Source organism: Hydra vulgaris, chromosome 11 (genome assembly GCF_038396675.1).
Source record: "Hydra vulgaris chromosome 11, alternate assembly HydraT2T_AEP".
Classification (NCBI taxonomy): Eukaryota; Metazoa; Cnidaria; class Hydrozoa; order Anthoathecata; family Hydridae; genus Hydra; species Hydra vulgaris.
In genome coordinates, this window is record NC_088930.1 from 1,072,501 (window position 1) to 1,093,702 (window position 21,202).

The 21,202-nt window shown below is 27.6% G+C and overlaps 1 protein-coding gene across 1 annotated transcript in view; it reads left to right on the forward strand.

Annotated features, from left to right (window-relative positions):
- The window catches only part of LOC100199621 (integrator complex subunit 1), a 108,616-nt gene that overhangs the window by 50,177 nt on the left and 37,237 nt on the right, over nucleotides 1-21,202 (forward strand). The window contains exons 19-30 of the mRNA XM_065809752.1: nucleotides 3,726-3,786; nucleotides 4,050-4,119; nucleotides 4,232-4,486; nucleotides 4,594-5,016; nucleotides 5,826-6,071; nucleotides 14,910-15,162; nucleotides 15,264-15,410; nucleotides 15,621-15,813; nucleotides 16,487-17,004; nucleotides 17,094-17,204; nucleotides 17,297-17,549; nucleotides 17,828-17,936. Of these exons, the coding sequence (XP_065665824.1) occupies nucleotides 3,726-3,786; nucleotides 4,050-4,119; nucleotides 4,232-4,486; nucleotides 4,594-5,016; nucleotides 5,826-6,071; nucleotides 14,910-15,162; nucleotides 15,264-15,410; nucleotides 15,621-15,813; nucleotides 16,487-17,004; nucleotides 17,094-17,204; nucleotides 17,297-17,549; nucleotides 17,828-17,936 (2,639 nt within the window). The remainder of the gene's footprint in view (nucleotides 1-3,725; nucleotides 3,787-4,049; nucleotides 4,120-4,231; nucleotides 4,487-4,593; nucleotides 5,017-5,825; nucleotides 6,072-14,909; nucleotides 15,163-15,263; nucleotides 15,411-15,620; nucleotides 15,814-16,486; nucleotides 17,005-17,093; nucleotides 17,205-17,296; nucleotides 17,550-17,827; nucleotides 17,937-21,202) is intronic.

The following is a 21,202-nucleotide window of genomic DNA, read 5'->3' on the forward strand; positions in this document are numbered from 1 at the left end:
CCCAAAATAAATTATTAACAGTCATGGTTGACTGGTAGAAAAGAAATCAGATTTTTAAAAAACAAAATTTGACAAATAATCAGAATTTTATTTGGCTTTTACTAAAATTTATACATAAAAATTATTTAAGTTTTGAAAAAATGTTTAAAATAGTTTTATTGTTAATGATATCCTACTTAAATTGCTACCGGGTTGTTAAAATAAAGTTTTTTTTTAATTTTATTTTAAAAATGAATAATTTTTAATTCTATGGTTAAAAAGTGTTAATTATTTAGTCATTGTTTATTGTCATAAATAAAATTAGTTGTTGTCTTAATTAAAATTAATTATCTATTTATGGTTTTATATTATTTCTGCTACATAAAGTATATCGGATATATGCATATTAAATTTAATGTTGTTAAAATTTTCATCTAATTCCAAATTATTAGAAACCAGTGATTTTTTTGCTTTAACAACACTGAACCCATTAATTCGCTTTGTCAATGAATATATTATACATGACATTAATTTGACGTGAACTATAATAGGCTTTTTTGCTTCACTTAAATTACTTTCATTTTACCAATGCTGAAAGTCCTTTTTTTATAAATAAATAAAGGACTTATTTTATTACTAAGTTAAAATATTTAATATATTATTTTAATTTATAATAATTTCTGTATTTAACTAAGAACATTTTTTCTTTCAACTGCACTTAATAAATTTATTTTCTTGTTGCTTTTTCTGAAAATTGCAAATAAATGAGTGATTTAAAATTTAAAAAAATTGCAAATAGTATTTGCAAACGACAGTTAATAACATTATTATTAACTAATTAATTAAACTGACAATAAAACACATTTTATTTTAAATGCGCATTAAATTATTATTATAAAAAGGTGTATAAAACAACAATAAAACAACAATTAAAACAACAATAAAACAATAAAACAATACTGTGGGGTTTTGTCATTATAAAAAGCTTGATTTTGTATAAAACAACCTTGCTGTATTTTTTTATTGGTGTTTTATATAGTTTATATCATTTAAAATGTAAAATGCGTTTAAAATAAAACAGGTTTTACCATCAACGGGGTATAGCATTAGGGTTTTTTGCGATGATTTTAATGAGCGATATAAAATGTTAACTTTTGATATAAAATGTGATTTTCTTTTTTAACTTCATAGATTCTTATTTTGTCATGATTCGAAATTGTTGTATGTAATTAAGAACATTATCTCAACTGTACTTTGTATTTTATTTTTATTTATTTAAACATTATCAACCAAATGAGAAAAAATAATTTTTCAAATTCGATGACTGAATACAGCTATTTTTCTAAAAAAAAGACTTTTTTATGAAAAAAATGGTTAATATTATAAGTTAAAAAGATTTACAAAAACGTAAAAAGGTTTATTTGGTATTTTTAAAAATTATTTATTAGGATTTTTTAAAAATCAATAAATAAGTTTTTTGCTTCTTTTGGTATTTAAATATAAAAATATGGACTTCTAAAACATTTGCTTTTTTTATAACTACTCGAAAAATTATTAAAATCAATAGTTATGGGCATCCTATAGCCAATGGCGATGCTTTACTTTTTAGGATCATGGAACATCTTCTCAGCATAGTCTCAATAAGTTTGACAATTTTTTCTTGTTGTAATCTTATTCCAGGTGGCTTTAATAGCTTTAAATATCTCATTAGCATTTTTGAAGGGTCCTTTATGTTTTAGGGAAAGTTCAAACTTTTTCGATAAGTTTTTAATTGCGCAACTTAAAATACATAAATTGTTGTTATTTTTTATATATTTTTTTGTTTTGCTTTGTTTTTTTTAATCTTATAAGTAATCCCAGTTTTATATTAGACAATCCTGAAATTTCGGGATTAAAAATGAGGCCAGGGTCCCAGGATTGCAATCACTAGAGATGTTCCTGAAACAATTTAGAACAATAAACAATAAACAAAAGCAATTTTATTTCATCAGTAGTTATAAAAAACCAGGTTGCAGAAAAGTTTAACCTTCTTGTTTAATTTTGATAATGTTATAAACAAGCGATTGAGGATAAGTAATACAATTTTATAAAATATCAAAACAAGTATTCATAGTATATATGAATATTAAGTTTCTTTTATTTAATGAGATTCAAAATTGAATTTTTGTGTTTATGTTATGTTTACAATGTTATAAGGTAGCATCAAAACAAATATTTATATTTTCAAATTTATAACTTGTTCAATGTTTCAATGTTCTTTTTTGTTTAAGATTCAAAAGTTCAACTTTAATTTGTTTTACTCTTAAAGATAAGTATCAAGATTATGGTTAATCGAGATTAATATAATCAAGATTACGGTTAATTGAGATTATTATAATCAGGTAGGAATAATAGCAAAAGATAGTTTTCTTATCTCCTCTAAGTAATTGAAATGTGTGAAAAGTTTTTATGTCTTATGTTAACTAGTTTTAGATTTTAAATTAGTTAAAATTTAAAAGATTTTAAGTTCTCTAAATTAAAATGCAAGTAAATATCTCTTTTTTTTTTTTTTTTTGAAAAACATTCAAAACATTTTATAATTTCAATTTCACAAAGAACAAAAAAACTATTGAAATAATTTTTTTATGTAATATCATTTCTAAGATTTTGCATTAAAACTTTTTTTTTGCCTAATATATAAAAATTATTTTTATTAGACAAATTCTTCTTATTTAAAAATTATATATATATATAATAATTAAAAATAAATAAAAATCAAAACAAAGATGTTATGAAATAATTTTTTTTTTCAAAATTAATTGGATTATTATTACTAAATTGTTTTAATTAAATACATTATACAAAACAAAATATATGCAAAGCTAGAAAGTTACCAATCCCTGTTATGGTAAATCCAAATATAAAACAAGCTACTGTAACGGAAAAAAAAATGTCTGTACACATAGCCAAAAGCATTCTCAAAGAAATCAAACATTGTTAGGAGTAAATGAAAACATCTGCAAGTTTTTTATTTTAAATTTGTTAATTTTTACAGTTTCTGTTATATTTTTATTGATGTTAATGAGATCTCATTAACATCAATAAAAATATAACAGAAAATATTAAAAAGAAATCGTGCATTTGATTGCCACATTGTTGCATAAAATGTTTGGGAGCTATAAATTTAATGACTATTGGTGCCTAATGCAAAGAGGAAAAACTTCATGATCACCGTCTGGTTTAGTTTGTGCAACTGTAGGACCCAGTAATGGTCACTCAACCATTTGATTTATATATTTGATGAATATTGGATTAGATTGCTTTAGCTTCATCGGTTTGTGAGTTTTCGAATAAATATGAATGCAATAAGAAAAGCGTTCCAGCTGCTCCAGTTAAGATCTACAGTGCCAAATCTCAGAAATTTGTATAACCTGTAATTTCTACATCCTAAATTGAGTTGATTGCTAAAATTTTTTGCAGGTTTTTGTAAATCCTCATAGTTGTATTATTTACAATTATGAGGGGTATTGTATTTATTTATAAAGGAAATAATAATAATTGTATTGAATTATTAAGTATTGACAGCAATATTGATTTTGTTAAAGTTGTTGAATTTTGTTAATTTAGATAAAAAGGTAGTTTAAGATATTATAGAGATCATCGATCTCTATGCAAATTATAGTGATGTGTTCAAGTGTGCTTTTATAGTTAAGATGTATTTTTGTTAATGATTTTTTACTAATCATTTTAATAAAAGTTTTCTTTAGGTGTTCAAGTCTGGCAAGATTATCCAACTGCCAGATGCATGATGGAGATGATTATTACAGGGTTAAAAATTGTTCTTTTTGTTGCTGTTGTTTTTTTCATTTCAATTTTTATTACTTTAAAAGTTAATAAAAACATTAAAAGCCTGTACACATTTTTCATTATTATTTCTATTATTATTTATCATTCCTTATCTAGTTATTATTTTGACTAGATTTAAAATTATCAACTGATGAATTAATTAAAAATTATCATCAGATGATTAAATTTAAAATTATCATCAGATAATTAAATTTAGAATTAAAAAAGTTCTATTCTCTTTGTAGTGCTTATTCCTTCCCTCCACTTGCAGTTCAAGGATTTTCTTCTGAAGAAATACAGGCCAATGAACTTCAGGTAATTTTTTAAGTTTGTTATTATTATATAGGTTTTGTAATTATTATATAAATTTTAGGAATTTAAGCATATTCATAGTATAAATATATGTAATATTTATAATTAACAAAAGGTTTCAAGAGCTGAAAAAGATGATATTATTGAGTTTGAAAGTCATTTAGCTGCTGCAACCAGTGGTGCCATTATTACAGAAAGTACTAGTCTGTTAATTAGCCAACTAATAAGTCTTAAACCACTTGATCTTCCTCGCCAACCACCAGCTACTGTTATTGAAAAGTTAAAACAACTTAATAAAAGTCTTGAGCTAAATGAGTTGCTTTGTCAAAGTCGATCTCCTGACTTTTTACTTTATATTATTCAAGCGCAAGTTAGTTTTAATATTTTTTTCTTAAAAAAATCTATTATAATTTATTTAAATAATTTTTGCTTAACAAATTTAGAACAAAAGTACATTTTAAAATTTTCTTCACAAAGGGTACTTCAAAAGCAATGCCATGGTTAGCTGATCTTGTTCAATCAAGTGAATCTTCATTAAAAACTCTCCCTGTTCAATGTCTCTGTGAATTTCTTCTTATGAAGCATGTCGTTAACATAAAAAACAAATCAATAAAGGAAAAAGTTGCATCAAGACTGCAAGATCTTTTAATTGGAAGCGAGGCAACCATAAAATCTTCAAAGGAGCTTGTAAAATATTTTATAAGTCGTTGGTCATCATCTGACTTGGCTGAGCGTGATATATCTGTTGAGGGCTTTCGATCAATTCTTATACAGAGGTGCAACAATTTAAGCAACGGGAATGAAAAACAAATGGAATCTTATGCATGGATTCAAGAGAAATTAACAATGCTACCCTATTTTCAAGATCTTCTGCCATATTTAATTAAAGCATTCCAAAAAGTAAGTTTTAATTTTATTTTTCTTTGATTGTTAGTCAAGCTAAGTTAAAATTATCAATTCTTAATATCAAGATTTCTTAACATATGCGGTAGTGGTGTAGTGATAGAGCACTCGCCTCATAAACAAGAAGTTTCGGGATTGATCCCCACATCCCTGTTAGTACCACTATCAACTTGTTTCTTTTTTGTTTTTGTCAAGGTTCCTCTTTCAGAGTTATAGAGTTCTGGTTCTGGTAAGACTATAAAGAGGTTGTAACTATAACTAAATCCTCCTCGACTGTAGTGGCTCCTCGTAATGGCTTTTTTGACCTTGGGGAGGTGAATTGAAATAAATAAACAAATTCACACAACCATCGTTAAGATCTGTAAATTAATTTTAATCATGCTCTCCTTTAGTTTATCTTAAAGTTTAAAGATTTGTTTTTATTTTTAAATGGAGATGAACCAAAGAAAAAGAAAGAGTAAAAAAATTAAAAACTACAAATTTATAACATTTATGTTTCTTGTGTGCTGTAGACAGGTTGCCATAATGCATTTTTTTAATATAATATGACAATGAAAAAGTTTAAACTATAATGAAAAAATAACAATGAAGCAATGATAATAATCAAAATTTATCAAAAAGTTGTTAATAACTTACTTGTTTTTTAACTATCTTTTTTTTTAATAATATTTTAGATTCTTACTTTAATAAATGTTTTTGTAATAACATTGTTGTTGTTTTTTTTGTCCATTTTATTTTCGCTCAGTGGTTTTTAATAATATTATAGCACTATTGTTTTTGAAAAAAAAATTATTTTGTTATTGTAGGCTTTGTGTGTAGAAGTTAATGTACCACGGTTAGAAGCTTATATTTCATTTCTGATCCAATATTGCTTAAATCAAGTTCCTCGATTCTTTCATAAGTTTATAAAATATTTATCATACATGATAGTCCGACGTAAAACAATAACTCACAAACTTCTTTACAAAGAAGAAAAATATGTCAAAATACTGGAGGTTTTTGCTTTTTATTTGCAGTCATCATTATCACAAGACTCTACTATAAATATAAAGGTTAGTTTTTTTTATGCTTGATATTTTTTTGTAATTTTGGTTGAAATTAAAAAATGGTTATTATTTTTGTATATTTATCTGTATATATATATATACCAAAAATTAAATTACAGGAAGTTGCAAATGTCTTAACTACTGTAAATTTTCACACATTTGTGGAATTTGCTGACACTATTATAAAAAGAATTCTTTAGAAATGATTACTTATGCTATTTTTTTTAATGTTTTTTTAAAAAGGGTAGTTAATGTAAATATTATTTGAACTCATTTATTTTTATAGTTTTTTAGGAGAAACTTATTTTCGTGCCTACATTTAGAAATTAATTCCGATCTTTTGTTTAATAAGCATTCTTGATTTGCATGTGTAATTATTTCAAATTTTTCTTGTAGGCATAGTATGCATTTTTTGGAAATATTGTTATATGCAGGCGCTGTTTTAAGAATAGACCAATTCAGTATAAAATCATCAATATTTTTTTCTTTTAATTCCCATATATATTTTGACAGCATGGTGTCTTTTAAATACTTTTTATTCTTGAAAGATTGCTTATGATTGGCAAAACGTTTTTTCCATTCACTCTCTGTTATGCTGATATATTGTTTATCAGGTACATTCTTAGAGGAAACAACACATTTATATACCACATTTTTTGATAAACAACTTCCACTCATTGGACAATTGATTTTTTGTTTACAGTTACAATTTTCTGTAGTTTTTTCATTTAGGATTTCTTATTTGTTTAACAAAGCCTTATTGTGACCTTTTATAATTCTTTCCATATTTTTTGTGCAACTGTAGCTAACTTTAATTGTATTTCGATTAAAAATTTTATGTAATTTATTAGATCGCGGGAAATGCTTATCGACCAATTTTAAAAACACTTTTCCTATGTTAGTAGAAACATTTTTGCTATATGGGGGGTTGAACCAAATTACATTTCTAGTTCTATTTCGTTTTTTTGTATTCTTTTTTTCAGGGTCAAATTTTAGTTTAAAATTTTCAAAACCACTTTTTTTTAGGGCATCTTCAAATATTCGTTTAGAGGAATTGAATACATTTTCATTTGAGGAGATTTGGTTTAGTCTGTTATTAATTGAAATCAGGATTTGTTTTAGAACTTAGGGTGGATGGTTAGAGTTAATGTTAATATATAATAGTTCATCGTTTGGTTTTTTGAAAGGCTTATATGAATTTTCAGAGAGGTTAAATGTGACATCAAGAAAATTCACAATTTTTAAATTTATGTTTATTTCGATTTGAAAGCCAATATTTTAAAGAATTTTTATAATATCTTTTCTAATTTTGTCGAGCTGTGGACCAGATTTTCTACGCATTACTATTAAACCATCGCCGCGATAAAGGCCTAAATCTTTTATACTGATTATTTTTCTTAACAAATCTAAAATATATAGTCCAACAAATTCACAAATTTCTGCTCCGTCATAACTGCCCATTGTTACATCAAAGCAGTCATGTATGTTTTTCTTTTTCCAAGTTTCCTTATTAAAATAAAGTAAGGTTTTTCTTCAATGTTTTATTATACAGATTGTGTCATCAGGAATCTCACTTTTTGAGGGAACCAATAACCTACATGGAAGTTTGTTTTGAAAATTTGGTTTATGGTCTTTTAGTGTTACGAAGGCTTGGGCAGGGGCAGTTAATTCGATTCTATTATCAAGGTTTATTTTTTTTAGCAATACTTTGCGCTTCTAAATTAATTGCTTTTTCCAAATTTTTAGGGGCTTTTTCATAAGAACTAGTAATATTGTCGCGTAAAATTTTTTCATAGTTTTCTGTTGTGAGTTGGTAAATATTATTTGTTTTATCAATAAAAACCAAAATATTAGGGTTTGATTTAATTTTTTTAAACATCTAACTTTAATTCTGTTTGAAATTCGTTTTTTATAGAGCGAAACTTTATTGTTTTAATTAAATGTAATAGGTCATTTTCAAAGTTTTCCAAATCAGGTATAAAAGGTGGGGTATTTTTTGTTTTAAATCCATAATTATCATTATAATTAAATTTATCACATGTTTTTGTATTTGGTTTTAAGAAAAAATGGGCTTTCCAACGAATTCTTTTAATAAAATGCTCAACTTTTTCAATCAAAGAAATAGTATAACTTTTTTCATCTAGTATAGGTATATTTTTCAACGAGTAAGTGAAATTATTAGTTTCCATATTTACACGGAATGTTAAAATACAATTAAGAGTGCTCAACAAATGTTAATAAGGAGCCTAATATATATTTAAATAACTTTAAAACGTATTCTACACAATAGAGTGCTCAATGTTTTTAAAGAACAGAGCATATGTATATATGTATATATATATATATATATATATATATATATATATATATATATATATGTATATTTATATCATATTTATATATATGTATATATATTTGATATATTTATATGTATATATATATATATATATATATATATATATATGTTATATATATATGTTGTCTTTGCTACTTGCAACCTAGGGTTTTAACTTTCAGGTAAAATTTATTTCAGTCTAACACATATATACCAGTCAAATTATAAGCCTAAATACAAAACACTCATTTTTAATTCATACTCTTAACAAACACACACTTACATATATATATATATATTTATATATATATATATATATATATATATATATATATATATATATATATATATATATATATATATATATACATATATTTATATATGTATATATATATATATATATATATATATATATATATATATATATATATATATATATATATATGTATATATATATATATATATATATATATATATATATATATATATATATATATATATATATATATATATATATAAATATATATATATATATGTATATAAAATTTATTTCAGTCTAACACATATATACCAATAAAATTATAAGCCCCAATACAAAACACTCATTTTTAATGCATACTCTTAGCTCACACACACACACACACACACACACACACACACACACACACTTACCAAAAACTATAGAACACAAAACCCATCATCATCACCAAGTTCTCTAAATCTATCATTCACTAATATTCATGGTCTTTGAAGTAACTTTTCATTTGTTAAGTCCTATCTCTTGCAAAGTTCACCAGACTTACTTGCTCTCTGTGAGACTAATTTGAGTTCAGCTGTCTCATCATAGTCTTGATGGTTTTCTTCCTTTAATTCGTAAAGATTTCAATAGTCACATGCTTGGCCTGGGCATTACATTTGAATTCACCCATTTGTCGTGAAACTTGGTTTGAATCCACAGACTATTCTTTTATGTGCTTTCGTTTAGCACCACTTCACTTTATCGCCTTTCTCTTTGTTCTATATTGCTCTTCTTCATCTCAAGACTGCACTCTTTTTGTTTTTATTTCTGATCATATTGACCAAGTCCTCTCTCTTTATCCATCAGCTAATATAGTTGTTGTCGGTGACTTTAATGCTCACCACTCTGAATGGCTTGGCTCTAGTGTCAGTGATTCTGCAGGCATTAAAGCCCACAACTTTTCATTTTGTCAACTTTCCAACTCACTTTCCAGATAACCCGAATCATTTACCTTCTCTACTTGACTTATGTCTTGTTTCTGATCCTAATCAGTGCTCAGTTTCTCCACATTTACCCTTAGGTGCTTCTTGTCACAGTTTGATCTCTCTAAAACTAATATCTCATTCTTCTTCATTACCTGAAAAAAAAAACTACAATAAAGCTGCCTGGGATTCTTTCTGTGATTTTCTTTGTGATGGCCCTTGGGTAGAAATCTTTTGTTTTCCTTTCGACAAATGTGCTTATTACATAACTTCTTGGATTAAGGCTAGCATGAAATCTTTTGTTCCTTCTTGACAATTCCAGGTCAAGCCTCACTCTCCTACATGGTTTTCCTCACACTGTGCTGCTGCGATTGCCAATCGTAACCGTTACTTCCATATTTATCCGCAAAACAATTCTCCAGAAAACAGACGTCTGTTTATTACTGCTAGAAACCATTGTAAAAAGATTTTGTCTAACGCCAAAGCCTGCTTTTCTCAGGTCATGAAATTTTGTATCCTATCTCAAAAATTAGGCTCTCGTGTTTTCTGGAGAATCTTTATTAGTAATAATAATAAGGGCAAATCTTTAATTCCACCTCTGTTGTATTGTTCAGACTTTGTTACCTCACCTAAAGACAAAGCTGAATTGTTTGCTAAAAACTTTTCATCAATATCATCTCTTGATTCCACTAGTTGCATTCTACCTGATATTGCCAACAAACAGGTTGATCAATTGCTTGACATTTGTTTCACTCCAGCTTCTGTATCTAAAGTGATTTCCTGCCTAGAATCTTCTACAGCCTGTGGCCCGGACAACATACCTGTTATTGTCTTGCAGAAGTGTTCTCCGGAGCTGTCGTCTATACTCTTAAAACTATTAAACAAGTGCTTATCAGAGTTTTATTTTCTAGCAGCCTGCTAGAAAGCAGCATCTGTTATCCCTATCTTCAAAAATTCTGGAGAATGATCTAATTTGTCTAAATACCATCCCATTAGTCATCTTTCTATCATACGCAAGGTTTTTGAATCTTTAATTAACAAACACTTAATTTCTTATCTTGAATCTAATAAATTACTTTCTGACCATTAATATGGATTTCGATCTTCTCGTTCTACAGCTGATTTGCTAACAGTAATAACTGATGGGTTTTATCGTGCATTAGATAAAGGTGGAGAGGTTAAGGCCATCGCTCTTGACATTTGAAAAGCTTTTGATAAAGTTTGGCATGCTGGTCCTCTCCTTAAGCTTTCTTATTGTGGTGTATCTGGCAACATCTTTAAGATTATTGAATCCTTCCTTTCATTACATTTCAATCCAAGCTTTTATTTGAGCTTGAAAATGATCTCATTTCTGCTACAGTATGGGGCTCACAGTGGCTGGTGAACTTCAATACAGATAAAACTCAATTTTTTTTAGCTAATTGTTGTCGCAATAGTTTAGATCTTCCTATATTTATGAACGATTATGTACTCGATGGGTCATCTACTCTTCATCTTCTAGGATTAACTCTTACTTCCAATCTTTCTTGGAAACCATATATCAAATCAGTTGCAAAATTAGCATCTGCTAAGGTTGCATCTCTTTATCAAGCTCAAAACTTTCTTTCTTCGGATTCTATTCTCTATCTCTATAAATCTCAAATATCTCAAATCCGGCCTTGTATGGAATACTGTTGCCATATCTGGGGCAGATCTTCTAATTATGTCCTTTCTCTTTTAGGTGCAAAAACGCATTGTAAGCATAGTTGGACCTGTTCTTGCAGTCAACATCCAACCATTATCACATCGTCGTAATGTTGCTTTTCTTTCTCTTGTCTACAAATACTATAATGGGCACTGCTCTAAAGAGCTAGCGTCTCTTGTGCCATCTACTAAAATTCATTCTTGTGTTACTCGTTATTCAATTAAGTGTCATCCTTTTTCTGTGACTGTTCCTAAGTGCTCCTAAAACTCTTATTCGTCTAGTTTTTTTCCTCGAACATCAGCTCTTTGGAATTTGCTTCCTTCATCTTGCTTTCCTGATTCATATAATTTGCAATCATTTAAGTCGTCCGTCAAATCGTTTTCTCTACAATATTCATCTTTTCTCTTCCAGTAACTTTTAACTTTAATTAGTGGTTGCTTGCAGCCTTGTTGGAAAAAAAAATATGTATATTAGGGTGGGTCAATTTTTTTTTTTAATGAAACATGAAAATAAAGTTGCATTTTGTTGTCTCTATTAATGTATGTAAAAGAAATGTAATAAAAATTTGATTTAGTTTTGCTAACTTTAGCTTGAATTTTACTATATTAGGTTAAAATGATGCTATTTTACAACAGTTGTATAATTGCAGGATAAAAGCATTAAGATTTAGGTTTTTTGATGATTCATGTTTATAATATTTTATTAATAGTATACAGAACTTTGCAAAAGTTTAGAGCACCCTACGAAATATAAGACAAAAAGCTGTTAGTGTTGTTTGTTGACTTCCGATAACATGATCCTGTACTTCATTATAAGATATATACTTGTATATATTACATTTAAATTACGTTGTTTGTTTTTTTGTTTTAGTTTAATTAGTTAAAATTGAAAATAAAAATGGCTACTGTTAAAACAAGAAGTGAAACTGAACATGGTATACTTGGACAACCTAGACCATTCCAAACAAATCAACTGCCAACTTCTGCTGATGTTTTCAAAGCATATGACTATATATCAAAAAATAACAATTGCGCAAGTGTTACTGAAAGTGCAACAGTCATAGCTAATGAAATTAAAGCACTGTACAACAAAGCAAGTATTCCTACCATTGCAGTCAGCAGCTTAGTTATTCGCATAAAGAGACTAATTAACAAAGTACATGAGCTTGGTAAATACTCTGATCGCAAGAAGTCCTCTGCAACATTTCAATCAAGTTTACAGATGTTAGACCAACTATTCGATATTTGTCTGTGTAAGTGTTTTAATAAAGGTGTTCGAGAAAGTTCAGCTTGTTCATGTCCACTGCCAAAAAAAATTCCAACACTTAAATGGGAGTTCTGGATAGATCAAAAAACGGTATGGAAGATGGTAATAGGAAAAGTAGACAAAGAAGAAACAATTAAGCTGCAGAAGAGAGAAAAAGAGGAAGTAAAACATGCAATTTACTGATTACAGATAAGAAAATGAAGTTTGATAAAGAAATTGATCCAAATGAAACATATTGCAGTGATAATGAACAGTCAAAGCCAGATGAAGAATTTTTGCCAATTGAGATGTCAGATGGTAAAGTGATGTCAAGTTATGAAGTGATATCAAGTGATAATGAGATGTCAAGTGATGAAGAGATGAAGGTTTACAACACTAAACAATATCTTGAGTTGTGTAAGGCTATGGATAGGTGTAAAATCAGTAACAGGGATGCTTGCCTAATAGCAAATGCTGTACTAAAAGATTAGAATCTTATAACACCAGAGAATGCTATTGATCCAGCAAAACTTCATCGTCAGAGAAATATGTGGAGGAAAAAAGAAGTTAAGAAGCATGCTGCTGAAGTCCAAAAAATACTTTGCATTGGATTTGATGGAAAGCAGGATATCACTTCCATTAAAACAAGTGGTGTCCAACGAAATTTCAAAGAAGAACATTATGTGATAGTGTCATTTCCGCAAAACAAATATGTCAATCATGTCACGCCACAAAGTAAAGCTGTTGATATTGCACAAGAGATATTATTGAGCATCAACAACATCAAATCATCAGACACTTTAGCAGCAGTTATTTGCGATGGTTCTGTGAATAACACAGGTCAACATAATGGAGTAATCAGAAAATTAGAAGAAGGTCTTGGGAGAACATTGCAATGGTTGGTCTGCTTGTTACATGCAAATGAACTACCTTTTAGAAAATATTTCTCTGTTGTGGATGGTGGACGTTCAACAGGTCCAGCTACTTCAACAGGTAAAATAGACATTGCACTTGATTTTGATCCAAAAGATTTAGATATTGTGAACTTTAAACATATACCTGGTAAAGTTGAGGATGTAAATGTTGATGTCAAGAAAGATTCAAGCTCTGATCAGATATACCTTCTAAAAGCTTGCTTAGCTGTTCAGCATGGATACACTGCTTGTGATCAAATATTGTTCCTCCAGACTGCTATGCCAGGAAATCTGAACCATGCAAGGTGGCTAACAAAGGCCAATCGTATTTTACGTTTGTATATGTCTAAGGAAAATCCTTCAAAACCATTGCAAAGAATTACAAGATTTATCGTAAATGTTTATGCGCCATCGTGGTTCAACATAAAGCGTCATTCTTCCTGCCTTGACGGAGCAAGAAACTTCTTTTATCTTATGAAGCAGTGCTATGAACTAGGGAAAGAAGAGTGGAAAATTCTTGAACCAGTGTTGCAAAACAACTGCTATTTTGCTCATCCTGAGAACATTCTTATCGGAGGAGTTACAGATGAAAATGTATCAATTCGTCAGTTTTCGTGTGACAAAATAATTGACGCACTAGCTACATCACAAAGCAGCAAGATACGTGTATTTTATAAATCAAGCATCAAGCTTGATCCGGAAGCTTCATCATTCATAAAAATGATTGACTGATCTGTTGCTATTGCAACACCACCACCGCTTTTATCAACTGTTTCTAATGATGATCTTGAACATTTCCAGTTCCACGTTGATGTCTTGAGTGGTATTCCATGCCATTCTCAGGCAGTTGAACGTACTATTAAAGACATCTCAGCAACAACTATGAAAGTTTTCGGGCACAAATCACGACATGGAATGATTTTGCAGTGTCGTAAATCTCGAGCAGAATTACCGAAAATTGACTCTAAATCTGACTTCTTGAGCCATAACAAATAGCAAATAACTGTAACAAATTGCTGTTATGTGTTGCCTACTACACTCTGACTATTTCTCCTTTAACAACTACTTGCATTTTTAAATTTAATGTAACAAGATGTCGAGTAATGGAATATAGCATTAAACCACGTGTATTTACATTATACGATTATACAGTAATTTTAATTCCCAAAGTTGTGGATCCAAGACACACTTCAATTTTATTTCAAAAGGAGTTTTTTTCATAAGTAGACTGTAATGCAACATTTTAGTAATGTTTCACAGCCCCAACTTAACATTTACATCATAATGACCCACCCTAATGTATATATATATATATATATATATATATATATATATATATATATATATATATATATATATATATATATATATATATCATTGATAAATATTTTTTATATTTAATTGTTTTTTACTTGAATGATAACTTCTTAATTATTTTACTTTAGCAAACTAATGAGCATGTTATAGTTACATGGAGTGCTAATAGTCCTTATTGTAACAATGCAATGACTGTTTTAGTAGAAGCTGTACAAGCTGCATTTTTTTTAATGACAAGAATATCAGACCATCAATTAGGCAGTTATAAATTTGTCATGGATTTAATTTGTGCAAATGATGTCAAGTTTTCACAAAATATTTTCAGCACTTTTTTATGCGATGTTTTACTTAAATCTCGACACCCACATTTAGCAAAAACTGGTAAAGAGTTTTGTTGTTGTTATTGTTATTATTATTATTATTATTATTATTATTATTATTATTTCTACAAGAACAACATTAAACAAATAAAAAAATTTTATCATTGGATTTAAAGAATTTAAACGAAGTGCTTGCATTAACAAACATTTTTGGTTTTCCGTTGGAAAGTGTAAACATGATTTTAAATAGACTAGATGTTTATTGTATGGGTGATGCAAAAAGTGTTCAAAAAATTGTCAACCAAAATGGTAATTTCATTACATATATATATATATATATATATATATATATATATATATATATATATATATATATATATATATATATATATATATATATATATATATATTTTAATCAAATACAGAGTTAAATGTTTTTAGTTATTTTATTGCTTTAAGAAAACTATAAAAGTTCACAATTTTTTTCTAATATTTTTTTATGTCATATTTTAATGTTAGGGCAAATGAAGATGTATTGTCAATGGGTTGAACTAAACTGGGAATTAGGTGCTATTGGTGGAAAAATTTTCTATGAATTATTGGATGATGTATATAAAAATAAATTTGGTGCAATGGCTGTTGATGAAATTGACAACAACCTTAATTCATGTAATTTATTAATGGAAACAGAAGTGAAAAAAGATGTTGAAAGGTTTTTGCTTTGCAAGTTTATGAAAATACTTTTATCTTATTGCAACATTTTATTTACTTGCTTTCTTCTCGGTTTATTTATTTTTTTATTTTATTTTTGCGTCTGCACAAAACAAACACGAGATCACCGGTAATAATAAAAGAAATCATTAAAAAAAGTAACTAAAACAAACAACGCCAAACAGAAATTTTAGTTTAACGTAAATAAATTGCTGAAGAATAGTAAAATAAAAGTATATATAAAAAAACTTTTCAAAAACAACGTTTCAGAAATGGACTAAAATATATAAAATAAAGAATATATAAAAAACTTTTTAAAAACAATATTTTAAAAATGGACTTAAAATTAAAAAATAAGTAATATATAAAAAAACTTTTTAAAAACAACATTTTAAAAATGAACTAAAAAGTATATTTGTGTACATACTCAACCTGAAATATCATTAAAGTTGATGACTGAAAATGTTGAGCAACTAAGTACAACTTGTTCCTATTGGCGCCCTAAATTTTCAGTCATTGACTTAAATATTATTTCAGGTTGTGTACATACACAAAAAATTTGGTTCATGTAAAATAGTTTATTTTTTACTTTTTAGTCCACTTTTTAATTTTTTTCTATATATTTTTTTTATTTTTATTTTATGTTTTTTTTTTGTTTTTTTTGTTTTTTGTAGAATTTGTGAATTCAATGAGCAATCAGTAAAAGAATGTCTAGAACAGTTTTTTGTAGGACACTCAAGCAAAATGAACTTTTACAGTTTAAAAAAACAGTTGGCGTTTAGCAATATCCAAAAGAAAGACGGAAGAATACCAGAAAAGATTTTTTTTTCACTGAAAGAATTAATTGCAAATAAAAAATTTCTAGATTGCTTCTGTATATCTAATCAGTCAGCCCCACTCCTCAAACTTCTCATACTTCACTTTCAGCAAACTGATTCTTTTTTGGAGTTTTTAAAAACTTTAGTCTTGTGTTCAGCTCACAAAAGTAAATCAATGGATATTGTACTTAATAGTTTATGTAAGAGATTCGGGATAATAGAAGAGCAGAAAACTTCTCCAAAAATTACAAAAACTTTAGGAGATTTTATTAGATCAGGGAATAAAGCAACATTGCATTGTTTGCAATTTGTTATAAATGAAATAAGGCAAATTGAAGACATCACAGAAGTATCTAGAGATCAGTGGGTTTCAGGTTAAAACAATTATTTAAACCATTTAAAAGTATATTATATATATATTAAAAATTTTCAATTTGAAGTTGATTTTTTATAATTATTTAAGCTGGAAAATTAATTTCAAGTTCTTTTGAATCAATGTTTGAGAGGTTCATGCAAGTCTTATGTGCTGGTGCAATTAACGTTCAAGCTAGAAGATTATGCATTGATATTCTAAGTAAGATATGCTAAGTATGTTCAAAACTTAAAAGGTTGTTTGCGATGTTTCAGTTTTCAAATATTTTTTGTTTAAATTTTTCTATTTTTTAGTTGAGTTAGTAAATGTGGTGGATCATAAATTTATTGGAATACTTGTGACATATTTTCATATGCTTGATCCAGAGATAGTTTGTCTTATTCCATTAATGCAGCGGCAGCTTATATTCAAGCATCCAACAGGAACAGCAGGCTCCTCTTTTAAAGCTAAATCATACTTAATATCTCTATTGACACATCAGGCTCAAAATGGAACTTTAGATGACTGCTTTAAATGGATACTTGATGTGACATCAGATGTCAAAGAGTTAGTAAATATACTTTTTTTTTCTAAATGATTTATTTAGAAGAATATATATATATATATATATATATATATATATATTCTTCTACACACACACAAGTATATAGACAGTATAAGAATATATAAAGAAAGTATATGAATAAAGATGTTTAAAAATATTAGTGTATAAATATAGTTGATACTCTTGGTTTTTATAACTGTAAATTTTGGTTTTAATCAGGAATAACTTTTTTGAAATTAAATTTTCTACATATTTATTAAATATTTTGGTTATTTTTAAGGTTAAACCCAAAGCATTGCTTAAATGTAGTTGAGCTATTGATTCAAAATCCAAGGTTATGGTACAGAGGAGAGGGTAAAGAAGCTAAGGAACTTTCTGGAAGACTAAATGTAATTAATTTTTAAAAGTAAAAGGTTGCAATTACTTTAAGATACATGTTTGACCTAAGGCAACACAGTGCTACTTTAAGATACACGTTTCTAAGGCAACACAGTGTTATTTTAAGATACACGTTTTTAAGGCAACACAGTGTTACAGTGTATATAAAAAAATAAGATTATTTTAAGTAGAAAAAGAAACATAATTTTCTCATGAAACTTCTCTTCAAAAAAAAATATTTGTACCTTTGTCGTAACACTTTCATATTCTAGGTACCTACTATTTCTAAACTATACTTTATATATACATATTTAAAATATTTTTTAAAACTTTGAACTTGTTAAAATATTATTTTATCAAAATTTCTACAAAATTTCAAAAAATATATATATATAGAGCATAGTTATACTCGAATCTTATAGAATTAACAGGTTAGAATATACACTTCCTCTTGATAATATGGGGCATGGTTGTCATTAGGTTGACTGGATTGTACCAGATTAACTGGATTTGACTGAATAAAATGGTTATGGATTTTTCTTATGTTTCATGTGTCATTTTTTACTTAATGCTATTTTTTAATTTAATTTATGCAACATGCATTGAAACATACAGAATTGGAATGTAGTATGTTTTATATATACATATAAATATAATACAGAATTGGAACAGTATATATAATATTTCTAAATTTTATTTGTAATTAAATTTAAAAAAAAGTTTATAATGTGTAATAGAATATCGTATCCACCTAAAATATCATATCCCCCATAAGAACATTGAAAATGCAGACGCAATCTAAACTTTTTAAACTAGCATTTAGAAGTGCACCTAGGTCGTCCAAAATATTTTTCGGACATAAACAATGTTTATAGATGGTAAAAGTGAGATCGAATTAATGCATCAAATGTTATTTAAAGTAAAACATTAATATTATATCCTATATTTTACAAATTTTATATCGAATGAAATTTTTATGGAAGGGGGATATGGTATTCTAAGTGGAAAATAGTCATATATCCTATAAGTTTTATGTCAAATACGATTATAATACAAAGGAAATATAATATATTAAGTAAAATTTGATGCTTTATCCTATATTTTACAAAATTCATAACAACTATACTTTACTTGGAAGAAAATTTTATTTTCATAAGTTTTACTGTGCAAAACTATGGTATCATAAAACATATACAGCAAATAATGAATTAACCAACCCAAAACTAAGGTATTAATTTCTTGTAATCAAACTAAATAGCCAAAAGTACATTACAACAAAATAGGCAAAAATGTAACACATAGGATCAGTTTATTATAGATTTTAGTAAACATACTAAAAACATTAAAAATAAGGCGAAATTGATTGACTTTTATGTTTAATCTTTAGTTGTTAAAATGTTATTCTGCTGTTGTTTATAAACCTTTATATTTACTTAAATGTTTATATTAGTTATGTTTCATAATTAAAATTGTAATATTGCACTCTTATTTTTAAATTATTGGTTTTTCATTACAACTTTTGTTAAGATTGTTAAATTCTTATCACATGAAAAATACTTTAAAACTCCAACCCCCAGATATATATTATATCTGGGGGTATTATATTGAGTGTACATTCACCATTGTTATATCAAGTGTACATTCACCAATGTTATATCAAGTGTACATTTATCATTGTTATATCAAGTTTATATTTACATTATTATATCAAGTGTACATTCACCAATGTTATATCGAGTGTACATTCACCATTGTTATATCAAGTGTAAATTGCACATCATTGCACTACAAGCTTTTCTATATGTGTCTGAAAAAGACCAAATAATAATCATTTAAGATCAAAAATAATAGTCTATAGTTTTTAATAGTACATCTTTAAGATGTCCAAGTTCAAAGTTTATCAAAAATGTCCAAGTTCAAAGTTAATTTAATGTAATTTTTTTTAATTTTTAGACTCTTGAAGTTATTCTAAAAATATTTTTTAAGTGAAAAAAATATTTACCTTATTTATTAAGCATTAATATGTAATCCCTGATTAAATATACTGATAAGTAAATTTTTACATGAAAAAGTTTAAATTTGAAAAGATTACATTTATTAAGAAAAAAAATAACTATTCGTCTCCTCTGAGGAGGTCCTATACATCAGGATCAAGGTTAGGACCAGAAAATGTCTTGGGGTTCCTGAAAGCAATCGAAGAGATGTCAGGGTCGCTTCTTATTAGTAAATAATGGAATTGGTTCTGTATCACATTAATTCTAGATATTTTGTATGTGTGATTGAGTCTTGGATTTCGTATGGCCTTATTTTGTTCTTCCTTAGCCTCCTCCGAATACACTCAAATGGGAAGATCCAAATGCTCAGCAATTAAAAATCCATGTTCCAGAACTTTATGAAGTTTATGTGGCATAATGTACCAAGGATAGGTTTCCACTATCAGCTCTGAAGTTTTATAACAGTATGCTTTAAAAGCATCCAAGTTCAGGTGGAATCCACTGCAAACAGCATTCAATATGTTTCTTAGTCTTAAAATGATGTCCAAACTAACTCCTGTTATTTCAGAGAAAGGTTCTGCTGCTAAAAATGCCCTCCTTTGCAGTGTTTCCTGTATTGGTAATTCCAAATTCCTGCTTAGGAGTATTAACCACTAAGCTTAACACCTCTCTAAACTTTCGTTTGATTTCTTTTTTTTGAGATTTTACAGATAGTTTATCTTCTAGAAATCGGGACTGGTATATTTTAATATCCATTTTATATCCCAAGTGTAGAATGATTTCAAAAAATTCGTATCCAACAGTGCAGTGTGGATAATCCTAAAGCTATAGCTTGCTTATTGCAACCTTTTTCTCTAATTATATCCAGCTTGTTCATTTCACTAGGCTTGGCAGAACAAACATTGTGAGATTGAGTTGAGTTTGTATCAGTTACAGCATTCACTGCCTTGCCGTCCAACATGGTCATCTCAATTTTTATTTTTATTTTTGCTTTCTGGTTAGAGAAGAGGATTTCAAGTTCAAAATCTTGAAGACTTTCTATTTGCTTCCTAACATCTAATTTTTCAGTTCTTGTTGACTCTATGTTTCTTTTTGGTATTGCAGGTGAAGAGGCCTGCAAAAGTGGGGGCTTGAAGGCATTGCGTTTGACCATACAGTGATAGCCCCTATTTCCAGTTTCAACGGAACAATTGCAGTTTGGAACAAGTTCTTCAATCTAATTTAAAAATGAATAAAGTACCAAAAACTAAAAAACACAAAAAACCATCATCATCACCAAGTTC